This window comes from Ascaphus truei, chromosome 4 (assembly GCF_040206685.1).
Source record: "Ascaphus truei isolate aAscTru1 chromosome 4, aAscTru1.hap1, whole genome shotgun sequence".
Classification (NCBI taxonomy): domain Eukaryota; kingdom Metazoa; phylum Chordata; class Amphibia; order Anura; family Ascaphidae; genus Ascaphus; species Ascaphus truei.
In genome coordinates, this window is record NC_134486.1 from 343,723,107 (window position 1) to 343,749,564 (window position 26,458).

The 26,458-nt window shown below is 42.4% G+C and overlaps 2 protein-coding genes across 2 annotated transcripts in view; both read right to left on the reverse strand.

Annotated features, from left to right (window-relative positions):
* Positions 1-686: 686 nt before the first annotated feature.
* Positions 687-2,225, reverse strand: LOC142492406 (uncharacterized). Its single transcript, XM_075595049.1, has 2 exons — positions 1,438-2,225; positions 687-1,284 (listed from the first exon to the last, which is right to left on the reverse strand). Exons 1-2 carry the CDS (start codon positions 2,223-2,225, stop codon positions 687-689), a joined length of 1,386 nt encoding a protein of 461 aa, XP_075451164.1.
* Positions 2,226-4,156: 1,931 nt separating this feature from the next.
* The window catches only part of MCPH1 (microcephalin 1), a 321,427-nt gene continuing 299,125 nt past the window's right edge, over positions 4,157-26,458 (reverse strand). The window contains exons 13-14 of the mRNA XM_075598207.1: positions 26,165-26,402; positions 4,157-4,447 (exon numbers count right to left, since the gene is read on the reverse strand). Of these exons, the coding sequence (XP_075454322.1) occupies positions 4,395-4,447; positions 26,165-26,402 (291 nt within the window). The 3' untranslated portion in view covers positions 4,157-4,394. The remainder of the gene's footprint in view (positions 4,448-26,164; positions 26,403-26,458) is intronic.

Sequence of the window (26,458 nt, forward strand, 5' to 3'; positions counted from 1 at the left end):
TAGAGTACGCAACATATAACCGGCCGTGGGAGAAACATGGTGATTGTAAGTTGATACCAGTGCACTTGATGGACTGTCCTTGTGCTTTGTTAATGGTGATAGCAAAAGCTAGTTTGATGGGGAACTGTAGCCGTTTGAAAGTTAAAGGCATGTCTGTTGGAATGAGTGGAATGCGGGGGATGAAGACATCTTGGCCTTGGGCGTTGCCAGTTAAGATAGTATCTTCAATTAGGTTGGCCATCAATGTTTTGATGCACAGTCTGGTTCCATTACAAAGGTTAGGTGTGTGTAGGCATGATGGGTGATCCAACTTTCAGCCGAAGGTGATGTGGTGGCATTCCCGATGGTTCCAGGGAGTGTAGGAATTCTGGTGGATAGTTGACTTCTTCATCGGTATCCACAACTGTATCGATTGAGTTGTATTGAGTAATTGTGTTTGGAAGAATGTCTTGAATCTGATGATTTAGGTCATTGACAGAAGTATTTTTGGCAGCAAGGATGGCTCTTTCACAGAGCCACTGGTGGTTTGTGTAATTCTGTAAGAGATTTGGATAGACATGATGTATGAGATCTTCAAGTGATGTCATCATGTTACAAAAATTTGTTGGAAAAGCAATTTCACCTGATGTCAAGTCAGTAGGTAAAGTACCTTCACCAATTTGAAGAAGGGTGTGTGCAAAAAGTTGTTAATTTGAGTTGCCGAGAAGTTGGACTCGCATATTGGTTGTTAATCGGAAATGTTTGACATGTCGCCATAAAATAGAGGATTTGAGGCATGCATGAAGTTCGTCTGCTGGTGTGGATCGTGGTATGACTGGAAGTGTTTGTCTGAAATCACCAGCTAAAAGAATGACAGCGTCACCCATTATTTGTTTATTGTTACGCAAGTCTTGCAAGGTTCTATTAAGGGCTTCAAGTGATTTTTTATGCGCCATGGTATATTCATCCCAAACAATAAGTTTGCAAATTTGAAGAACACGTGCTTGGCCAGATGTTTTTGTAATATTACAGGTTGGGTTTTCTTCATGAGTAATGTTTAGCGGTAATTTAAGAGCTGAGTGCACAGTTCTTCCTCCATCCATAAGTGTGGCTGCAATGCCAGATGATGCTAGTGCAAGTGCAACATGATTGTGCATTCTTATTTCTGCAAGGAGTAAATTTATTAGAAATGTTTTGCCTGTTCCACCTGGAGCATCAAGAAACAGTATTGCACCTTGTCCGTTGTTGATGTGCTCCATAATGTTTTCATAGGTGTTAAGTTGTTGTGCAATTAACATTGGTTTTCTTGTTGCAACATATTGTTGTAGAACTGAAATATTGTATGGTTTCTCTCGCATAAGGTCTGTATTGAGTACATCGTGATGATGACGTTGTGGAGCTTGTAGACCTAATTGAAGTAGTGTTTTGTTATTGATAGAGAGACATGTATCTTCTAACAATATGAGTACCTCGTTGAAAATCTCTGGTGAAAACTGAACATTGAGTGATGGATTGTCTCTCTGTGCTTTGTGAAGTATATCTTCACTCATGGTTTCTCGATATGTGGCCCATAGAGTGTTGGGGTTGGATGGGTTGCAGGTGGTAAGGATAATGGCAAAAAGGTTGCGAATTTTGCCTGGCAATGACTGTAATGCAGTTTCAGCTAATGTACTATTCCAGTGTTGATCATCCTCTAGTAATCCAAGCTTTTGGCAAGCTTCTCGATAAGTTTCACACACTTGACCGTTGACAGTTTTAAGAGCGTCAAATGAAGTTGGGCCTGGAACCGTATGAAGTAGCATTCTGAGAAAGAAGCATTCAGCGTTGTTTGGGTGAACTGTGTAGACACGCCCTAAGGCTTCACTTGCAAGGGCATCTGTTCCTGGAACAGCTATGCCCTGCTTTCTTTTATTGAAGTGTTTTGTGGATGCATTCCAAGCGTAATATCGTGGAGTTTCTGGATAAAGCAATGTCCTTGCAAAAGAGTCGTGTTGACATAATTGAAAGAAGGCAGTTAAAGTAGTGTTTGGTGGTTGAGCAGCAACTGCCTCTGCGTTGTGAGGTGTGAAGTATACTCTCTGTCCATTTTCTAAATGAACAGTGAGGTGAACAACGGTTGGGTGTCGTTCGTGAATGGGAAAAGCAAACATCCTCCAAACGGCTTCATTACTACTTATATATCTTCCCAGCTGGTAGAGTGTAACTTCGTCCCGGATGTGTTCATTTGTGATTCCAAAAATGGCCATGTCGCTTCCCTTGTTGACATACTTGCAAATGTATTTAATTGATTTAACCGAATTACAGTATTCGACATTAATGTGTGCGTTATAAATTTTAGTTAGAAGTGGACAATATGGAACAACCCATTTGTTGTCGACTTGGATGTGTTTGTTGCCTCGAATAGTAATTTTGGCTGTGTATCCACCATCTGTGGGATGACTGATGTGTGACTGATCTGCTGTGAGTACAATAAAGACCATTGCTGCTTTTATAAATAGAGTGTGTTGAGACTGGGATCTCTCTTCCCTAAGGGGGAATTCTCTGTAAGGGTCCCACCCCATATCCCTGGGGCTTATAGAGATGGAGGCGCTGCACCATTGCTAAGAAGATGGAGGCATATACCCCAGAAGCCTGTCCCTTTTGTCCCCATACCATCGCGGGAGACTCAGGCCCTCCTGTTCCTCACAGGTACGCACCACATACATGCATGTAGCCAGCCCTCATTACACCCTAGAGGTCCAGTCTGCGACCGGGGGGGGGGGGGGGAAACATGGGCTACATTTGGAGGCGAGCTGCTGAGATCCAGAACAGGCCAGGCTTTCAGCAAGGCAGAGCGGGAAGAGTGAAGTGCACCTTCCGTGCAAGTACTGGAGAGAGTAGGGCATGTAATACCAGGGGTTGTCAGGGGAGCGTGGATTCCCGCACAGTACGCCCTGGATGCCCTAGGAGGGTGATGTAAGATGGGTGTGTGGCTATACTGTAGCTGTTCTAGACCCTTGAGGCAGATAGTGTATGGCAACTGGGGGGGGTTAGCCTGTTAACTAGTCCAGGGACCATGGCCTGCACTATGTGTGGCCAAAAGTAGGAGACGCCCGTACCTTAGGGAGTTGCCCAGGTACACTAGCCAGCACCCACATAAGATCCATAAAGATTTAGGAGTGCTTGTAGACAGCAGGCTTAGCAATAGTGCCTAAAATCATGCAGTAACTGCAATTTCATACAAGATCTTAAATTGCATTAAACGGTGCAATGGATGGAAGGGAAGTAAACATAATTATTCCCTTTATAAAGCATAGTAAGACCACACCTTGAGTAGAGAGTACAGTTTTGGGCACCACTCTGTAGAAAAGACATTATGGAACAAGAAAAAGTGCACAGAAGAGCAACCAAATTAATAAAGGGTATGGATAATCTGATTTATGAGGAGAGGCTAGCTAAATTAGATTAGTTTACACTAGAAAAGAGGCATCTAAGAGGGGATGTCATAACTATATACAATATTCCGGAACAATACAAGGAGCTTTTAAAATAACTATTTATCCTAAGGGCATACAAACAACACAGGTTTGTCCCTTAAGGTTAGAGGAAAGGAGATTTCACCAACAACAAAGGAAAGGGTTCTTTACAGTAAGGGCAGTTAAAATAGGCAGTTCAAATGTGGAATTCATTACCCATGGAGACTGTGAAGGCGGATACAATGGATATCTTCAAAAAAGGTTCAACATCTTTTTAGAAAGGAAAGGTATACAGGGCTATAACAAAAAAGCAAACATGGGAAGAATGTTGATTCAGGGAGTAATCCGATTGTCAATATTTGGAGTCGGGAAGGAATTTATTTTCCCCCTTATGAGATACTGTATGATTGGATGATATTTTAAGTTTTTTTTTGCCTAAGTATTGTAACTGTAAGTACAAATATAGGATAAAGTATCTGTCGTCTAAATTTAGCACAGGTTGAAATTGATGGACGTATGGTCTTTTTTCAAACACATGTACTTGTAACTATGTGTATAAAACTCTCTACTGTGGTCCTTCTGGTAATGTTTTCCCATGAATGGAAAGAGAGATACAGACAGAACGGGTAAGAACATTCCTGTATGATATAAATGACACCATTCGGGACTGTTGACATGAATGTGGATTTATTTACTATATTAAAAAAAAATTTGGAAACATCTCAAGTATATGTATTTTATTAGCAAATAAAAGCAAAGCGTTGGTATCCAACAGCAATTTATTTTCACATATAAAAATAGAGGAATACAAGATACATGGTAAACGTACTACAGTCCTAAACAAACAAATGTACATGTGAACTTTTTACAACTGACCAATCAGCCACTTTCTTTTGGTCCTTTCTTCACAGTTTTGTTAAGATAAATATTGGTGTTTGTACTGACCAAGTCCTCAAAGTGTCAGCACAAGAGGTAGTTTTTTAAAGGATGCAGCTTATGCTGTGTGATAGAATCTGGAGAATAGAAAGAGAGACATTTTTAATTGCAAAAGGTATCACAATGCAGGCATAGAGGTACTGTACCATGGTCCCTGTATAAGGACATAGACCCATATTTACCAAGCAGCTGGAAGACACCATACAGCCCGCTGAAATGGAGTTTTCCAGTGCCCGCAGGTATCTTATGGCAGAAGACTGCTTAGTAAATATGGACCATTATGCAAACAGGCCTAGTGGAGGTATGAAGAAACTGCAACAATTTGAAATCATTAAATAATTAAGAAGCACTCTTCAAAACAATATGGAACTGTTGTAGTAAGATACTCTGAAGGTTTATGCTGAAATCTGCTCTTTCCTTTTTTTTCATGTTTGTTTCCTGTGTTCCATGTAAACACCTTTAATCACTTAAGATATGTTTAATTACTTTTAAATATATAGCAATAAACCATATTCTAACAGGCACACAAACATATTACTCTTAACAGGGAAATACGCGCGACTTCAAAAATATAGGAGCAGAGAAGAAAAACAATGAAAATGTTCGGAGTGATGTGTTTCATCATTTTATAAAAACAGAAAACGTCAGCAGTATTGCAAGGTAAAGGTTGTAAAAGTAATATGTACATTTATTGGATTACGCACTGCTGCTCTACATTAGCTGTGATGGCTTTAGAAATCAAGAGCACTCTGGGAGGAATCTTTAATCTCTAGCGTGAGATCATACAGCATTTCAGAAGCACTACACTTTTCTATCTCTCTCTCTTACCCATCTCTGTGATCTTCATTGCATGCAACCCTTATGTTTAAACCAACTTGAAACAGCTGTTTAAGCTCTGTGTGTGTTTACTGTATAATATAATATAATATAATTTATATATATATATATATATATATATATATATATATATATAAATATATATATAAATATATTAACACACATTCCCAGATAGCTCAAACGCCTACATCCACCACATCATGAATATATAATTATGCCAAAATGAGTGCTACTGAGCGTGGCAAATGTATACGTACAACAGAAGACACGGGTGCCCAATGCTACATCAAATTGACAAAACATATATGGTAATGAGTATAAAGTATAAATACTTGAATAATAATAGTAATAACTTGGTTATTTAGTTAAACCCTTTGGCCAAAGCATCGTAAGCCTGCATACCAACGTCAAGGTAAACCAAAAATGCAGGTCCTAACACTAAAACTGTGAAACCTTCCTGTTACCTCTGTATGACAGGAAGGGTTCACAGTTTTAGTGTTAGGACATGAAGAAACCTACGGGTTTCGAAACGCGTTGGAAGAGCCTAGAGCAGTATTACTACTAACTTTACTGCCATATTACAACGAGCATACCCAGTGTTAACCGGCGCCAGTATCGGCGAGAAACCCCGCGGTAACGTCACCAATCCGGAAGTGTTCTAACGGAGGGGAGTGAGAGAGGTTTTCTGCTGGTGTGGAGCTCCGTCTAAAGCAGCGATCGAGGACAGAGCTGTAAACGTGTTTATTGACTCTTGGGAGTAAGGACTTTCAAAGACTTCCCACTTACCTGCACAGGAACCGGTGTGAGAGGAACCAGCCTCCATTCGTATGAGAGGACATCTGATCCGGCTTCCACGTGGTGTTGGGTAACATTATCCCAAAATTGCCTGATTATTATTATCTTGATGTACGCTTAATACTTACCTTTATCATTCTTTATGTCAATATAATTTTTAATGCACTATGAGTGTCGTGCGCTGTGTTTTTTGTGTTGTTTTCTTCTGTTGTATGTATATATATATATATATATATATATACATACAGTGTTCGACAAACCTATACATTTGCTCGCCCCGGGCGAGTGGATTTAACCCCCGGGCGAGTAAATATTGGCCCAAGCAGCACACGTTTGGTACTAGGTGGCGAGTAGATTTTTTTGTGTGGCGAGTAGATTTTTTGGTGATTTGTCAACCACTGTATATATATATATATATATATATATATATATATATATATAGTGGTAAACGGCTCCCATTCTGTAGCGCTGCCGTTTGCCCAGGTTCTTCGCGACACAGTCTTCTAGGATTTAATTTACACACAAGAGGCACTCAGCCCTCAACCTTCAGCAGTTTATTTTTCCATTAGTGACACTAAACATTTCAAACACCATCACTTTAAGAAACAAAAGAAATCATAAAAATAACATCTACTCATGTCAGGAGTCTAACTCACAGCATATCCCTATCTGCAATGTTGCCTGGGTAAGCCAGTTACCAACTTTAAATAACACACAGATATAACATTGAATTCTTAACTGCCAGATGGGGACAGCGTCCCAATAAATCCTCAATTGCTGAAACACGTGAGGAGGTCGTCTACCCCGAACTGGATCCTGGGGAGCATCATCCTCCCAGCCTCCAGGCTCTAAGATAGAATGAAGCAGCAAATCTAACTGCAATATATTCCTGTTCCTCAATTAGGAGAGCAGGTGACGGAAACCAGAACCATAGTAAAGTCTGGTATGGATTTCCTATCCGCACGCCTTAGTGACTGTGAATCTGTGGGGCGGATCACTTCAATACTATGTCCACACTTTCTTCTATAAATCAGACAGAAAGCTGCCCACTATCCTGGTACTATGTCACAATATACAAATATATATATATATATATATGTATATGTATGTGTGTGTGTGTGTGTGTGTGTGTGTGTGTGTGTGTGTGTGTGTGTGTGTGTGTGTGTATATATATATATATATATATATATATATATATATATATATATATATATATATATAATCAAAAAATAAATAGATGATACCGTTCTGTGGCTAACGAAATGCTTTTATTTGTGCGAGCTTTCGAGATACACTGATCTCTTCTTCCGGCGATGTTACATCGCCGGAAGAAGAGATCAGTGTATCTCGAAAGCTCGCACAAATAAAAGCATTTCGTTAGCCACAGAACGGTATCATCTATTTATTTTTTGATTATTGAAGCTCGGCTAACACGGTACTGATACCTCTACATGTATATATATATATATATATATATATATATATATATATACAGTGTTCGACAAACCTATACATTTGCTCGCCCCGGGCGAGTGGATTTAACCCCCGGGCGAGTAAATATTGGCCCAAGCAGCACACGTTTGGTACTAGGTGGCGAGTAGATTTTTTTGTGTGGTGAGTAGATTTTTTGGTGATTTGTCAACCACTGTATATATATATATATATATATATATATATAGCAAATGGAAATATTACTGTATGCTCATTTGCATGTCTTAGACAGGTCTGCAACCCCGCCTTTCACCATTATCACCCAGCACACAGTGCTTCTACTGCAGCAAGGGATTCTGGGAAATGACATGCAAATGAGCACACAGTGCCACATTTTGCTTCAAAACCATTTAACATGGCTCCCTATAAGCTTAAGCTTGCTGCATTTCACAGCTTTGAGCACAGCCTGGGTTAAGATGCATAGCCAGTAAATCCACCCACAAACAGCTGTTTCAACCTTAATGGGTCTCATCAGTCTGGGGTTTAGAACTGGAACCATTGAACTGATACCTTGTGGACCGATTATATCTCCTCCAAATATCTACCTACAATCCAAATTTGAAGCTAATCGAACAATTACACGAGGATCTAGAGTGAAAAAAACAAAGTTCTCATGAACATTTGTTCTGGGGCTGCCCGAAGCTATGAGCCAAACATACCAAACCCCACCTACACTCTTCTTTTTGATCCTATTAGATAGCATGCCAAGTTTGGTGGCTCTAGGATTAAGCGTGTGGATTTCTATAGCCGGACAATCAAACAAATAAACTTTCTGAATTATTGTATGTATGTATATTTTTTGTCTTTAGCTTTGAGTTATAACTTGTGTCAGTGTATAATTGGAATACAGCTAATTTTCATACACTGTATGAAAGTGTGATATAAAGCACACATCCCTATGTGTGCTTTATATCACACTTTCATACAGTGTATGAAAATTAGCTGTATTCCAATTATACACTGACACAAGTTATAACTCAAAGCTAAAGACAAAAAATATACATACATACAATAATTCAGAAAGTTTATTTGTTTGATTGTCCGGCTATAGAAATCCACACGCTTAATGTGTACACGCTTAAATCCACACGCTTAATGTGGGGAGTGTACAAGGATCCATGCAACCATTTTGTTTCTCTATTTGTCCTTCATCATGTTTTTTATGTCGTATGATAGAAGTTTGATTGAGATTTGACCTCAGTGATCTTGCTATCCTGTAAGTCACAGATTCCCTCAGGGTCTTTCACTCTTCCACAACTAATCTGTATATATGCCAGGTGCAAGGGGGGATGAACGGAATGCAGAACCAGTTTGAGGTAGGAATAGCTGTTATGTAAAAAACCCCATTTGGGTGGGTGGATGTGTTTGCAAAACAATTGGAGTTTAGGAGCAGAAGAGATAAAAACCTGCTTCTTCTGCTCCTCCTTATTTTCCAATAACAGCCCTAAATTTAGGAATGTGATAATTATATGGTCACAGGAAACCTCACACCAGGAGTGAACCCAAGTATAAAACTTATGTAGTAAAAATCTGTATTTTCTTGTATTGATTAGGTATCCGTATCAATAAAAGGTCAACCCCTCCTGGAGGGGCGTATTATTATAATTTTCTGTAAAACAGCCCATCTAGGGGCATGTATTATACCTCAGGAGGGTATAAAGATTATGTGTTTGTCACTGTATGGAAGAGAAAGCTCTGCATTGAGCTTCTTCTCCTTGTATACTCGTAATGAAATAAACTCTTACATGATTCAACTCTGAAAAATAATGAACCCGTAACCATTTTATTTTTTCTCGCATTCACAACTGTATATTATTTGCTGTATTTATTAGACTAAATGCTACACATAGGCAAGAAACTATAAATAGTTCAGACTAAGAACGTTAGTTGCGTTTTCCCATTTAATGGTACAAATCCAAAGTAACAGAGCAATTAAATAAAGAACATATGTTGAGGTATATGGCGCACACATGTTCATGTGTATTCATGTGGCAACATTTACCATCTAACTTGTCTCTATCACTTCTCAATGTATCCATTCCCACTGTGTATGTATAAATGTTAATCTCTTGTTTTAATGCTTCTAATCCTAACATCCTCTTGGATTTATCCTCTTCTGCGAGATATACATCATCTTCCTTCTACTTAAAACTCCAAGAAATAATATATACTCCCTAGTGCTCAATTTCCTCCGTCTCCTGATCGTCTCCAATCAGGATTATATTCCTCTTCCTCTGCCAAAATTGTTAATGACCTCCATGTCGCTCAATCCCAAATTCAATACTCCAGCCTCAGTGCGGTTTTTAATATAGTTGATCACTCTCAAATGCTTCTCATTCTTTCAAATCAGCACTCATCTAATACTTGATCTCACCAGTGCATACTTTATTTTTATTTTTTTTCATTGTCAGATTTCCATAATTTCCCATCGTTTTCTTAGGTACATTATGTAGCCAGGTCTCCCCAGCGCTACCGCACCCCCCTCACCTGACTGCCGATCGCGGGGGCCGCCGCGTCCAATGGCGGCTCCGTTCGGCAGTGGCAGGGGAGAGGGCGGTCAGGTCCCGGCTCGGGGGTTGCCGGGGACGTGTGCGGCCGGTTGCCAAGGCCGCACGCGCATCTCAGGGCTCCCGGCGCTCCCGGAGCCGGGCGGATAGGGCGCCGCCATTGCGCTTCAACTCGCGCATGCGCAGTGAGTCCCCGGCGGCCCAGTTAGCTCGCGCATGCGCAGGGAGGCTGCGAGAGACAGGGCAGAGTCGCGCATGCGCAAGGAGAACCCTAGAGCCAGGGAACAGTTGCGTGAGGGCAGGGAAGGCGCAGGAGAGTCGCGCGAGAGTAGGGGAAGTTAGTGAGAGGTTGCGGCGGCCATTACAGGTTTGTGTAGGCAGAGGGAAGGCACGCACGCGGCCTCAATGTTATTGTAGGGGCCTCGGGACTACAATTCCCATGAGGCATAGCGAGGCAGGCACCAGGTGCTTTATAGGAGCCAATAGGGCTGTAGGACTGCCCTGGAGGGAGAATAGATACATTTCCCGGGCTTTGGTCACGTCAGTTGGAGCAGCGGAGCTGAAGGGGAAGGAAGGATGCAGGGAGTGAGTGCAGCTCCTGCATCCAGATAGGTACCCTCACCCTCCAGGTAGGCCCCAACTCCCCACCAGGTTAGTGGGTAACTGATAAGGGACGGCCCTAGATAGGGAGGTCACCCTTAGTGTGTGTAAGGTGCAGGTTTGGCAGTGCCACAGCGGAGAGGGCTGTGGGCACTGGCAAATAGGCACAGTGTGCTAGTAGTGGATTGCTACGGGATCCAGGTGGCTGTGTGTGATTGCAGCTGTCTGAGTGTGTGTCGCTGCATGTGCTGGGCGCAGTGCGTGCAGTGTGTGTGAAGTGTGTGTGGATCCCTGCAGGCTGACAGTGTGAGCTGAGTGTTGGCTGCAGGTGCGTTAGGCTGTTAGGATTAGCAGTTACAGTTGAGACTGGGTAGCTAGGGGAAGGGGGGCAGGTTAATGTTCCACAGGCCCTAGGAGTTTTCCCCAAGCCATCCCAGGTTGCGGTTCCTCAGGGACAGGCCCTAGGTTAGGGTTGCTGTCACTCTAGAAGTAGTTAGGCAGAAAGCTGATAGCGGCGGTTGCTGTTCCCATGCGGTTGGTGTTGCCGTGATCGGTTGCAGTTCCCGTGGAGCGGTGGGACCCTCGTTGGGGTCCACCGGCAGAGTACCTGGAAAGGATCAGACGGACGTCTGACCCTTTGAGAAGAGTGTTGCAGGCCCGAGCATCGGAGTGCTCGGAAGGTATCAATATTATATGTGCACCAACAGGCCTAGAAGTTTTAGTGACTGCGCAGTCACCCAGTGACTATCTCTGTAGGAGTACGGGACATTGGGTGGGGTTCTTGGGACACTGGGTGGGATCACCTGGTGTCGGGGAATCGTCCTGCGAGACGTCACCACGGGTAGTGTCTCCTCGTGAGAGGGACACAGGTTAGGATGTTATGTAATTGATTATGATATTCTCTATGTTCGTAGTAAAGCCCTTAGTTATATATAATCACTGTGTGTGTAGTTTCTTATTGGGTTCCTATGTAGGGTCATTCTACACTTCCCTAGAATCCTACATAGGTGGAGGCGCTGTAAACGAAGATCCGTGCCAGAGGATTCACCCCAGGCTCTCACTAGCGGAGGCTCAGACCTCCTGTGAGCCTGACAGGTATACGCACCACACCGGTAACACTACATGTTCTACTCACCCACACTACATATGAGATTGGGTGGGGTGGAATACCCGTTACAATTATATTTAGAGACTTTTCTTGTGTAAGTTTTTTGTTTTTTTAACTTATTTACAGATTTGCATGAATCAACTTGATTGCCTGTTATGGCTTTGGCTGCATTCTCCAAGCACACACCTCTCGCAGAGTAGGTCTCAGGCTGTTTCTTCTTTAAGAGTTTCCTCTCCAACTGTTGAAAGTAGTGATGAACCGGGTACCCGGAAATTACTCGGTACCCAGCCATATTTAAACTACCATGAAATTACCCGGAACCGGCCCAGAGCGCTGGGACCAAGTGCTGGGTAATTTCCGTTCTGCTCCCCCGGTCCTCCTCTTGGAGAACGGCAGGAGCAGAGCAGCAGAAGAGACTTACCTACAGCCGGCGGCAGAGGGTGAGGACGACGACGGCGACATTCTGGTGGCTGTGGGAGCAGAGTAACATGTGACAGGAGCAGGAGCGGCACTAGAAGAGAGCCGGAGAGGAGCACGCCCCAGCGGTCTGACGATTTCCGGTGTCTGCCACTGGTACAGCCCAGCTCCGCTCCGGCTGTCTTCTAATGAAGCTCCTGCTCCGCACACATGTTCATCTGCTCCCACAGCCACCAGAATGTTGCCATCGTCCTCACCCTCCGCCGCCGGCTGCTGACCGCCACCAGGATGTCACCATCGTCCTTCTCACCCTCCGTCGCTGACTGCAGGTACATCACACCTACCCGGCCAATTTTTTTTCCAGGGTACCCGGTAACCGGTCATTTTTTGGACCCGGTACAACACTACTTGAAAGATAATATAAGGCGAACTTAATAATTCTATGACATCTCCTTTTCCAATAATCAGCCAAGATCCACTTTTTCCCTATAGCAGGGCTGCTTACCTTGTGCCCCGTGGACTTATGCATGCCTAGTAGAGAATTTAACCAGAGTACTACTGTGTCTTGCGGTGTAGGGTTTTTGTAACTTTTTACCCACCATAACTTTTTAAATTTCTGGTTGTATCCGCTACCAGCTTCACGCTGCGTAGCCAACAACCAACCTCGCACTGATGAGACCCAAAGGTTGAAACTGCTGTCTATAAGAAGATTTACTGGCTATGCACTTCTTTAACCCAGGCTGTGCTGAAACGTTGTGTAATACAGCAGACATAAGCTCATAGGAGTCCATGTTAAAACAGATGATAAGTAAAGAGTGACACACAGTGCTCATTTTCCGGTCATTATCCAGAATCCCTGGTTACAGTGGAAGCATTGTTGGTTAAACGATAATGGGGAAACACAGGGTTGCAGACCTCTCAGAGACATGCAAATGCACCACAAGTGGTATTTGTATTTACTGTGACTTAAATACATGCATAGACACCAAACTAGATAGAACCTCATAATTTGCTTGATCACTTTGTTACCTCTATGCAAGTGAACAATCTCAGTGACAATGGTAGTTTGGCCTTCACAAATACCTCTTTTATAAGGGCTTACATTTTTGTTTGAATTTTCCTGTTTAGCATGGCGTTGTGTTGAACTAAAAACTAGTATTACTGAATGTTCAGCTAAACTGATGTTGCTCAATGTTTCAATGTCTTTATACAGTCTTTATAAAGGAATGTTAATGTGGGAATGTGACAAATAATTATTTTACTTTCTAAATAATTCTCAGTTTCACATTAGGGTCTCCTTATAGATTTGAGTTCTTATGTGATCTGACTTTATTGAGAATCCTTCAGCTCAATTACTGTTAGTAGTGTAACGCAGTTTCCCCCCACCCTACAGGAGATGTGGTGCTTTACCTGTGGTTCACGTGGGGAGGTCTCCACCTGGAGGGTCCCACCTTAACAGTTTCTTTATACCTTGGTGGTCTGGTCACAGACCACAGGATTGCTAGTTCGCCGCCACATTCTGGCTGTGTCCCTCACACGTGGCACTACAGGGGCAATGTCCCTATCTAATGGGCCTGTCCCTAGAGCAGCCACAAACTTAGGGATGAGTCGGGGCCTAGCAGGGGCCTATAGGGGATCTCTGGCTTAGTGCAGGGGTCACTGACACCCTGCACACACAACCTCGCCTCCCTGTGTCCCAGCTCCGACTGACGTGGCTTGCAGTGTGCCAAATGTATAAATTCCAAGGAGCAGGGGAATCTGGCCACGCGATTGGCTGCTTCGCGCCATGTGGTACATCGCCTCTATGCATTCTGGGGGCTGTAGTCCTCTGTGTAATGGCCGCCGGACCTCAGATGCTACTGCGAATGCGCTGTGTCTCACAACAAGATGGCGGTACCCTGTGTGGTTGGGCCGCCGCTGAGCCTCCGGAGCACTCCCTACAGTGCCCTCACTCTTCTCTGCCTCCCGCCGAGTGTCCTTGCGCCCCTGCCAGCGGCACCCGCGCTAGCCGCAACTTCCCGGCCGCATCGGAGGTAGGGAACCACGGGGAACCAGGCTATAGTAGAATCAGGAACGCTTTGCACAGCAATGTCTTATTTACCCTTTCTGCAGTGAAATGTTAATCTTCTTCTACAAAATTAATGCAGAGGAAAACCTTTAAAGAGTTCATTCAAGTGGGCACATGGTTTTTAAAGCACACTATTTAAAAAGTAATGAAACACCGTATACGGTAAAGATTATATTTCAATATCTTTAAATAGAAACAGATGCTTTGAAAATAGTTTTAATAATTATGTGTTGTATTCCTGGAGCCAATAGTTCAATTAATATTTGTTCCGTTAATGGATAACTGACAATTGTATTAAATGAGCAATCCAAGCAAGAAAGATTTTTTATGATTGAAACCGGGGGTCTCCGGAGCTGAACCCCCATTAATTGAAGCTCCCGAGTCCCCCTTCATCCCACTGTAGGGGATGCCAGTAGCCACTACGCTCGGCAAGCAGGGAACATGTAATGGCTGCTTTTCAAAGCTCCCGCACCCAGCGGCCAACTAGGTCTTTTGCAAACACCTCCCCCATTGATCTCTCTGTGGGGGTACCCTAGGGCTCTGTCCTGTGACCCCTTCTCTTTTCTCTTTACACACTCTCTCTAGGTAACCTAATGACATCTATTGGGTTCAAATATCACCTCTATCCTGACGACACACAAATTTACTTATCTACCCCTGACCTTACACCTGTTGTACAGACTAAAGTTTCTGAATGTCTCTCTGCTATATCAGCCTGGATGGTCCTCCGCCGACTTAAACTTAACATGGCAAAAACAGAGTCCTCATACTTCCTCCAAAAGCCCCATTTCCTCCTTCCACATTACTGTTGGAAGTTCTGTCATACATCCAGTAGCCCAAGCACGCCGCTTAGGGGTCACACGCGACTCCTCTCTCACCTTCTCTTCTCACATTCAAAAGGTAGCAAATAACTGTTGTTTCTTCCTCCGCAATATGAACAATATATATATTATATATAAATATAATAAATAATAAATATATATATAAAAATATATATTATATATAAATATATATATAGAAATATAATAAATAATAAATATATATAAAAATATATATAATATATAAATATATATATAAATATAATATATACATATATATATATATATATATATTGATACACAAAGTTTCGGGGACTTGAACCCCTTCGCCAGGTGCACAAAAAAAGTTTACTATAAAGGTTTGTTAGGCATAGAGTGACCATATTTGTCCTGGCAAAAACTGGGACAAATGTCATGCATGCACATGCGCGATCGACATTTGCCGACAGCTCGTGCATATGTGCGATCAGAGCTTACTGACCACTTGTGCACATGCGCAATTGGAGCTTGCTGACCGCTCGTTCGCGTGTGCGATCGGAGCTTACTGGTGATGCATGCGCGGCTGGCATGTGCCGATTGTGAATGCAAACAAGTGCCGATTGTGCATGCGCGGCCAGCGCAGAAAAAATTGGGACAGTGACCAGAAAAGTTGGGACCCAGGACCAATGGCTAAAACCCGGAACGTCTGATCACCTAAGTTAGTCAGGGACCCCTTCATTCCCATTGTTTAACATTGTTTGTGCATTGTCCCATTGTTTAACTTCCTGCTTTTCACACTTACGAAACTTTATATATTTTTGTGCTGCATTGCTAATTTTGCAAAGTGCTGCATATATTAATGATGCGCTATGTATATATATATATTTTTGCAGAGATTTGGATTGTAGGTAATGTGAGTCAGGTGTGTTTGTCACATGTGGTGAGGGTATATATATGCTTGTCTATCAGTTTGTCATTGCACCCCCTTGAGAAAGGTCCTATTCCAGGACCGAAACGTCGGATTGGGTGACTTATCTTTTCTATTCAGATGCCCAATACAGTTTTTCATGATTACTGAACCGAGTGCAGTCTTTCTTTACCGGACGAGAGAATGGTAATGTTGTTTTTATATATATATATATATATATATATATATATATATATATATATATATAGCAGCATGCATTGTCTTATGGATTGCTCGTGTAACATGAGCTTGAGACAAAAGGTGGCACTGTGTGCTTATTTGCTTGTCATTTCCTAGAATCCCTTGCTGCAGTGGAAGTGCTGTGTGTGGGCGATAATGGTGAAAGACAGGGTTGCAGACCTGTCTAAGACATGCAAATGAACATACAGTAATATTTACTGTTGCTATATGCTTTACTGTGGAGGGTTTTTGTCACTTTTTTTACCCACCATAACCTTAATAATTGTGGTATATATATATATATATATATATATATATATATATATATATATATATATATATATATATATATATATATATATATATATATATATATATATATATATTGGTTCGTATGATATATTGGATTGGATTGGTTCGTATGATATATATATATATATATATATATATATATCATACGAACCAATCCAAAGACCAGTAAAGAGACAGCAGACTGCACGGGGTTAATCCAAAGATATGTATTCACAACATGAAATACACGTAAGCCAACGTTTCGGTCCCACAGAGAGACCTGCCTCAGGGCCGTGATTTTATATATATATATATATATATATAGTCAGGTATGGAGATTAGCACTCACGTTTTGATGTAGGAGGCAGATGCTTGTCCTATAGATAGTATGTAGACATATGGTGACCAGGGGATCCTGATAGCCAAAAGAAGACAGCACACTGCAATGTTGATATCAAAAAAAGTGTATTACGTGACACAGGGCCGCCAACGTTTCGGTCCTCCCAACGGGACCTTCCTCAGGGCAGTGCACCTCAGACTGACACAAGCACCCATATATACCCCTTAACACATACTAAAAACACCTGACAACAATCAAGAAAATCCAAATAGCAATCCCAGAAACAGCCCACATTGCTTAACAGCCAATTCAACATACTGACACTGGCTAGCACCAATGAAATAGCCTGATCTTGACACAAGTGTAATTAGTCACATGTTAAGTAGTGACATCACAGTACCTCCTATCTAGGTAACCATGACTACATGAAGCATACCATTACGTTTAAATGCACATGAATAGTTAAATTGCACATAAATGGTAGAAATATATATAAAGTGATGCCCATAGCAGCTGCTAGCCCTCTGTACTGTAGATGCATGCTAAAAATACTACTATACTTTCCCATAAACGCATACCTTAGTGTAGATGGTCCCAGGGAACGGATAACCTGTCTGATAAGCAATAATCAAGGTGGCACGGCCAGTTAGCAGTATATCACATGCTGGCAGCGCGTTCATTTGAACAGATCGCTTGCCTGACCTGTTGTGTATGGAGTGGGGGTAATACTCACGCATTGCGTTCCCTGGAGTTCTTCCGTGCATGCGCAGTGCGTCCCTGACAACCCTGATCGCTTGCCTGACCTGTTGTGAAGGGAGGGATGGTAATACTCACGCGATGCGTTCCCTAGTACTCTTCCGCGCATGCGCAATGCGTCCCTAGCAACCCGATCGCTTCCTAGACTACTGTAAGTGAAGGTGCGCGCGTAGTGAAGACTTCCTAGACTACTGTAAGTGAAGGGAACGCAATGCGTGAGTATTACCCCCACTCCATACACAACAGGTCAGGCAAGCGATCTGTTCAAATGAACGCGCTGCCAGCATGTGATATACTGCTAACTGGCCGTGCCACCTTGATTATTGCTTATCAGACAGGTTATCCGTTCCCTGGGACCATCTACACTAAGGTATGCGTTTATGGGAAAGTATAGTAGTATTTTTAGCATGCATCTACAGTACAGAGGGCTAGCAGCTGCTATGGGCATCACTTTATATATATTTCTACCATTTATGTGCAATTTAACTATTCATGTGCATTTAAACGTAATGGTATGCTTCATGTAGTCATGGTTACCTAGATAGGAGGTACTGTGATGTCACTACTTAACATGTGACTAATTACACTTGTGTCAAGATCAGGCTATTTCATTGGTGCTAGCCAGTGTCAGTATGTTGAATTGGCTGTTAAGCAATGTGGGCTGTTTCTGGGATTGCTATTTGGATTTTCTTGATTGTTGTCAGGTGTTTTTAGTATGTGTTAAGGGGTATATATGGGTGCTTGTGTCAGTCTGAGGTGCACTGCCCTGAGGAAGGTCCCGTTGGGAGGACCGAAACGTTGGCGGCCCTGTGTCACGTAATACACTTTTTTTGATATCAACATTGCAGTGTGCTGTCTTCTTTTGGCTATCAGGATCCCCTGGTCACCATATGTCTATATATATATATATATATATATATATATACAAATAAAAGCATTTCGTTAGCCACAGAACGGTATCATCTATTTATTTTTTGATTATTGAAGCTCGGCTAACACGGTACTGATACCTCTACATATATATATATATATATATATATATATATATATATATATATATATATATATATATATATATATAAATAAATGTAAATACAACTGTATGCTCATCTGCATGTCTTAGGCAGGTCTGCAACCCCGCCTTTCCCCATTATCACCCAGCACACAGCACTTCTACTGCAGCAACGGATTCTGGGAAATGACATGCAAATGAGCACACAGTGCCACTTTTTGCTTCAAAAACCATTTTTAACATGGTTCCCTATAGGCTTAAGCTTGCTGCATGGTCACAGCTTTGAGCACAGCCAGGGTTAAGGTGCATACCCAGAAAACCACCCACAGACAGCTGTTTCGACCTTAATGGGTCTCATCAGTGTGTGGTTGATTAACTGGGTATGCAAAGAAGCTAAAGGATGGGCCAACCATAATACTGAGTTAAGTTATGGTGAGTAAAAAAAGTGACAAAAACCCTCCACAGCAAAGCAAATATGCAAATGTATATATATATATATATATATATATATATATATATATATATATATATATATATATATATATATATATATATATATATGTGTGTTGTGACATAGTCCAAAGATGTTAGGCAGCTTTCTGCCCCATTTTAGGTCAGAAAGTGCAGGAATATTTAAAAATGATCCGTTCCACAGCTTCCCATTAACTTCCCATTAGCTTCCCATTTGCATTTCACTCTCTCTCCTTAGAGCCTGGAGGCTGGGGGTATCGCTGCTCCCCTGTTTCCAGTTTCGGGGTGGACGGCCCCTCCAAGTATCACAGTACCAGAGGATTTGCCTGGACACTTGGAACCGAGTTCCCACCACGAACAGATAAGACAAAAACAAATGTTTACTGCTGTTGCTGAAAGACTGTGCTGTATCTAGTGACCCTAAATGAGAGGGCATTGTTTTAAGCTGGGGAACCAGGTTAGTTGGCCAGCAGCTGTTAGAGAGACTGATTCTAATGTGTAGTTAGATCCCTGAAAGGGATAGGATTTTGTTTATAATTTGGTTTCTTTTTACTTGAAATAACAGTGTGGGAAATACTATAACACTGAAATGAGAACTGCTGAATGAAAGTATCTGAGTACCTCTAATCTACACTTGTTAAAGCTGCAGTACCTTACTTGGATGAAAATAAAGCAGGCAGAGTTAAGCAACGTAATACATTGCATGTTCCTGATTGTTGTATAATTAACCCTAGAAGACTGTGTCGGGAAGAACCCAGACAGACATCAGCGCTACAAAAGAGGGGGCGTTTGTCACATATGGTGGAGAATGCGGGTCGACACTAAAAAGTCTGTGGGTTTGCAAATAAATGCGGGGGTTTAAAATGGCCGCCCAGCCGAAGATAAAGTACAGATGCTATGAGTGAAGTCTGTCCCACTGTGTATATCAGTTGTGCTTCTAGCATACACAGAGAATGTGCGAAGTGTGGATGCAATAGCACCCTGAACCCAAACAGAAAACCAAAATGTTTTGCTGAAGGAAATATTGCATCTAGCAAGTGCTGTTTGTAAAGCTAATGCCTTTTGCTTAAGTGCGTGCATTTGCAGCTAGCAAGTGCTGTATGTAAGTTGCTGAAGTGAGTGAAATTGCAGCTAGCAAATTGTCCCTGCCGGGTTTCTAAAATGGCCGACGTGAAATGTTTGTTTTGTAATGTACATAATCATGCAAAACAGTGTCCCTTCAGGCCATACGATGATGATGATGATGATGATGATGACGACGATTCGTATGTGGCCCCTGGAAGAGAGCCGTATCTACAGATGAATTTAGTATGCTGGGCCTGTCGTGAAGTAGGTCACATGGAAGATGTGTGCCCCAAAATTTTCAAAGACAAGCAGCTGCAAAAGCAAGCAACGCCCTGTGAGCGCAAGCAAGATGTGGAAGCTGATACCAGTGAGTGTGTGCCCAGTACCACTGATATCTCTGGAGCTAATAAAGCAAAAAGAAAGAAGAAGAAAAAGAAAACTGTTCCTCAAGTCACAGGGGAAGTGACCGAGCCACTTGAACCTGCGCTGTCAGGACATGCGTCAGAAAGGCGCCGAGATGTGCTGCAGACCGGAGGGACCGGCAGAATTGTCACGGGAACAGTGGCAAAGTAAAAGGAGGAGCAAAGGGAAGCTGAATCCTTGAACCAGGATAAAGAGGCTTTGGTTTCTGCACTCCAAGCTCCCCGCCATGATTATGAAGTCCTGTGGCAGGATTTGGGGAAGGAGCGAGAATGTTATAAGAAGGTGCAAGAAGCGAACGCAGCGTTACAGAGGTGTATACTCCCAGCTTTACAAGAGCACGAGGCTTTGAAGAAAACAGAGTCTCTCTTACGGAGTGAGCTAGAAGAGGTGACGACTAGTCTGGAAAAGGCCAACACCGTAATTACTATCCTAAAACAGAATTCTCTCGTGGAGGAACTTAACGTTTTGAAAAAGGAGAAAAGCATTAGAATAATTCAGAAGCACTGCAAAGCTCTTATCCAAGGAAGAAGGGAAAGAGAAAATTATCGGCGTAAACGCGCCGCAACTATCATCCTACAGGCTGCCTACAGAGGGATGAAAATTCGTCAGTTTAATCGCCGGAATAAAGCAGCCTGTGTTCTTCAATCATTCTACCGTGCCCGCATGGTACGAAACAGGTTCCTCATTATGAGAGGAGCAACTATAAAAATCCAGTCTCTGACTAGGATGAGACAGAACAGGATTCGCTATCAAACCCTGAGAAATGCGTCACTGGTTATCCAGCGGTACTTCCGCCTGAATAAATGTAGGCCTCAGGAAAGAGAGGCCCAAGACTACATGCCTGCCGGCTGCAAAGGTAAAATGCCACAGTGTACAGCTGGAGTTAGTGAGAGCCCCATCAAGGTAATCAGTGCTTAATCTTCTAAGTACCATATAATTGCCCCAGAGGGGAAATCCCAAATCTCTGAGAGTGATGGTCGTGAGAAAATACATGGCAGTAAGAAGTACCATAAAGGTTCAAAGGTTGCAAAGCAAAAGCGACGAAGGTCAACGCTGGCCTTGAATTTTTCCGGATCTCGCCACCCTGGGCCACAATATAAAGACAAAGACTATCCGGCCCCAGAGTTCCGTCAGAAGCTAAAGAAACAGTCCAGTCATTTGCAGGTTGCAGCGGGCTATGAAATAAAGTCAGGGAATGTAATGGACTGGAAGTCAAAGAAAAAAATAAAATGTGTTTGGGGAATTGACCGATATTTTTTTGTTATTACACGTGTGGACTATGTCACGGACACTTAACTATGCAAATAAGCTATTTTAGTTAAGGTATATTAGGCCTCTAGAATAAGCATTTTGTCAATATTACAATGTTATATTGGTTCTCTGTGTTGAAAATGTAGCTAAACTACAAATTAATATACAGGGTTGATGGCCCTTAAGATTACAAGGCTGTAGTATAAGAAAGAAAAAAAATTGTGGTAGCTTACAATATAGAAAAAAAAATGCCCTTTTCGGTTGGTAAATATATAATGAAGTTCATATTCGTGTCATGTGAATACTTAATGTTGTACTGAGGAGTTAGCTCAAGTATTTCAGGTAGGACGCTCACCCCAGTGAGGTCCATGGCCGCTCACCCCAGTAGGTGTGAGCTGGGGAGGGGGATATGTGACATAGTCCAAAGATGTTAGGCAGCTTTCTGCCCCATTTTAGGTCAGAAAGTGCAGGAATATTTAAAAATGATCCGTTCCACAGCTTCCCATTAACTCAGGCAGCTGGATGGAAAATCCAGACCACAGATTACAATGCCTCTAGTTCTCCCTCACCTGCTCTTCTAATCACATGCACAGGTATTTAGAGCAGAGATGTTTTGCATTTCACTCTCTCTCCTTAGAGCCTGGAGGCTGGGAGTATCGCTGCTCCCCTGTTTCCAGTTTCGGGGTGGACGGCCCCTCCATGTATCACAGTACCAGAGGATTTGCCTGGACACTTGGGACTGAGTTCCCATCACGAACAGATAAGACAAAAACAAATGTTTACTGCTGTTGCTGAAAGACTGTGCTGTATCTAAGTGACCCTAAATGAGAGGGCATTGTTTTAAGCTGGGGAACCAGGTTAGTTGGCCAGCAGCTGTTAGAGAGACTGATTCTAATGTGTAGTTAAATCCCTGAAAGGGATAGGATTTTGTTTATAATTTGGTTTCTTTTTACTTGAAATAACAGTGTGGGAAATACTATAACACTGAAATGAGAACTGCTGAATGAAAGTATCTGAGTACCTCTAATCTACACTTGTTAAAGCTGCAGTACCTTACTTGGATGAAAATAAAGCAGGCAGAAGCCTGAGTTAAGCAACGTAATACATTGCATGTTCCTGTTTGTTGTATAATTAACCCTAGAAGACTGTCGGGAAGAACCCAGACAGACGTCAGCGCTACAAAAGAGGGGGCGTTTGTCACAGTGTGTATATGTATATGTGTATGTAACCCCTGCTTATTTTCCTGGATGGTAATACCAGGGTAGGGACCCAAGACTGTCTCTGTTTGGGTGTTTTAGGTAGTGAACTGCCAGCACTAGGCCTGGCTCAGGTGAGAACTTTAACAAGACACGTGCTTTGAGATAATAACGTTTTTACTGGCAGGTGTATAGATACCAATAAAAACTTGGGATGGGCGCTTTTCTTATACTTTAATGATGGTGTATAGATAACCATAAACTGTAAGTGTACGTGATGATCAGTATCAGGATCCCTCGCTTGGATGACCATACTTACACTTATTTAGCGCTGCGCTAGTGTCCCCCAAATGTCATTGCTCAATTACAGTGCCAGCACAGCATTGGAGCTCGTTGACATTATGTATGATGGCTAAAGGTGCAGGTCTGTTGCTTCGTAAAGGTGAGGTCGTGTGTACTTGCAACAGTATACTGCAGGGTATCGGGTGATTCCCTCAACACATCAAATCTAAATGAGAATCCGTAATCTGTTCTCTATTGCATCCTTCAATGAGAACAGCCATGTTTTAAACCTCACATTACTTAAAGGGGCTATGTATGTATGTCTTTATTTATATAGCGCGATTAATGTACATTCAGTAGTGCTTCACAGCAATAATATACGTGACAATCATATAAATAACAAATAATGTAAATAACACATAAAGGGGAGAAGTGCTTCAGTCATAAAAGTAACTTTTAGGAAAAGGAGTCCCTGCTCCGAAGAGCTTACAATCTAATTTGTTGGTAGGAAGAACGTACAGAGACTGTAGGAGGGCGTTCTGGTAAGTGCGTCTGCAAGGGGCCAAGGTTAATGTATGAGGTGTTAATTATCAGCCATGGAGCTACTCATATGCTTCCTTAAGCAGGTGTGTTTCTAGGTGGGTCTTAAATGTGGATAGAGAAGTTGCTAGTCTGATATTGAGGGGAAGGGCATTCCAGAGGTGTGGGTCTGTCAGTGAGAAAGGTTTAAGGCGGGAGAGGGCTTTAGATACAAAAGGGGTAGAGAGAAGACATCCTTGAGCAGAACACAAGAGTCAGGATGGTGTATAGCGAGAAATTAGGGCTGAGATGTAAGGACGAGCAGAAGAGTGTAAAGCTTTAAAAGTGAGGAGGAGAATTGAGTGCGAGATGCAGGATTTGAATGGAAGCCAGGAGAGGGATTTCAGCAGGGGAGACGCTGAGACAGATTTAAGAAAGAGTGATTCTGGAAGCAGCATTTAGGATTGATATACAGTATATATATCAATCCTAAATGCTGCTTCCAGAATCACTCTTTCTGAAATCTGTCTCAGCGTCTCCCCTGCTGAAATCCCTATATATATATATATATATATATATATATATATATATATATATATATCTCAAAATGCACTTCAAAACCTAGGTCTACAAGGTAGGTCCCATCAATGGGAAAAGCTTGCACTGCTCCAATGCAAAAAAGTAAAGTTACAATGATCTATGTTTCAGTAGACGGCGGGAGCTTTATTAAGATGACAAAAGTGGTACGGGATAGGCTATTGTGTATTGAGATCAATTACCAAATCCCCTTGACTTTGGCTTCTTCTTATACAGCAGCCACCATTTATTTTACTTACTTCTGATGTCTCAATCAGAAAACCCAGGATATTTTAGGGAAAGGTTGCAAAGATTAGGCCCGAGGGGACAAAAAAGGATTTTAGTGAGAAAACAGGTTACAGCTGGGAAGTATATAAGTGGTTTGTGCACAACTGTGGAAGAGTAAGGCCTCGGGCATGGTCAGCGTCCGTGCTGAGGTGCACTCTCGCTTACCAGTGAGCCCCTGCAGCCGCAATGAGAGCGGATTCAGCAGGGGCTCGCGCACGGTTCCGCAAGCGTGCAGAAGCGTAGGTCTTAGGAAAATTTTAGATTCAAGCGCTCACGGGAGCGCAGGGCCGGTCACGTGAGCGGTTCGCCCCTTGAGGGCGAACCAGCTCCGTGACGTCACTGTCCCGCCCCCCGACACGCCCCCGCATGGCGCGCTAACCAAGGCCAGGGAAAGCGCGCCTCCACACGGCTGCTGCAACCCTGGACGCAGCCTTAGGCAGTGCATGGCAAAAGTTCATATACTGCAAGCTGTTCAAAACGCTGACAGAGTCCACAATTTATGCTCTTGCCCTATATTTTGTTCCTTTTGTTTTTCTAGTTACAATGTGCTGCTGCCACTCTGGCTCTGAAATAACTAGATAACAATTGAAGTTCATTTGTGATAGGTGGCACGGTTTGGTGTGGTTGGGATTTGAATCTTTGACTAAAGGAGCATGAAAAAGTAGTCCTGAGGGTTGGCTTGGACACCGAACCTGGCTGGATGCGTGGGTTTGGTGAACATCATACCAACCTCAAGGCCTACAATCATTAATCTGCGTGGTTAGTTGACATGAAAACTTTAACAAATGAAGACAGAAAAAATTGTGGTTGCTAAGGGTAAGAGTACTATGCTTCTTTCATCATTTTTACATGTTTTTGTTGTATATTCATCAGCGAAGATTTCTCCACCATACATGGACTAGAGAAGTTTGAATGTGGTATAGAATAGGAAGTATGTGAACGAGGAAAAGGAGGTGGAAAGTTTGCAACAACAATGCCCTAAGGAAAACCATAGATAAGGTAAAGGAGAGGCAGGAGGAAGAGTTCAGTTTTGGGAGTACAGACTTGTGGCTGTCAGAATATGCAGTCCAGAGGGGTTTGCAATTAATTTGAATGCATTTCAGCCTCCGAGTGTCATAAATAATATCACAAATTAAAGCCTTCTGACTTGAGAAAATAGGAATAACTACATTTTATTCGGCACTGTATTAACTATAACTCCCCAAGTGTATAAGTGTTACAACTTCTGCAGGCTAAATTTAAAAAAATGAAGTGACCTGCCAAGAACCTAAAAATCTAAAAAATAATAATTGGATGGCTTTCTCATTTACAGAAAGCGTGTGCATGAAACATCCTATTGTCCTCTTAATAAGTTGTCGGTTCAATGGATTAAAACGCTTTATTTTAAAGTCAATTTACATCATTTCAGCCGCACTTTTGGGGAATAGGAAGACAAAAATTAGTCTAACTTCCTAATGCCCTACCAGTGTTTTAAAAGGCAGACCAGAACTTACAGAACTGTATATATTTTTCTTTTGTGTATAATTGTTTTAAAATGTATCTTGCCTCCCAACTTACCAAGTAGCCATTTTTCTGAGACGCTCTTCATGTCAGGGGGTTTCTTCCCAGTGAACTCCCCGATGCAGATCTTAGCCTGACGCAACGTCTTCAACACTTTGCCTCCACACAGCTGCACCATTTCAGAGAGTTTGTCACAGGGAGGCTGGCTGCTTGGGGATATGAACACAGCGGGTAGGCTGGAGAACAAGTCCTGCTGATATTCTCCTGCTGACAGGTGGCGTTGCAATCGGCAAATCTGTTTTAAAAAAAAAACAAATCACTTAACATATGACCTCCAGCTGGTTTGACATT

What these genes read in the sequence shown, in the direction of transcription:
- LOC142492406 (XM_075595049.1), bottom strand. Translation starts at nt 2,225, where the DNA reads ATGGCCATTTTTGGAATCACAAATGAACACATCCGGGACGAAGTTACA. An exon ending in TTCAACGAGGTACTCATATT is followed by an intron (nt 1,285 to 1,437) that starts GTTAGAAGATAC and finishes TGTTGCAACAAG; the next exon opens with AAAACCAATGTTAATTGCAC.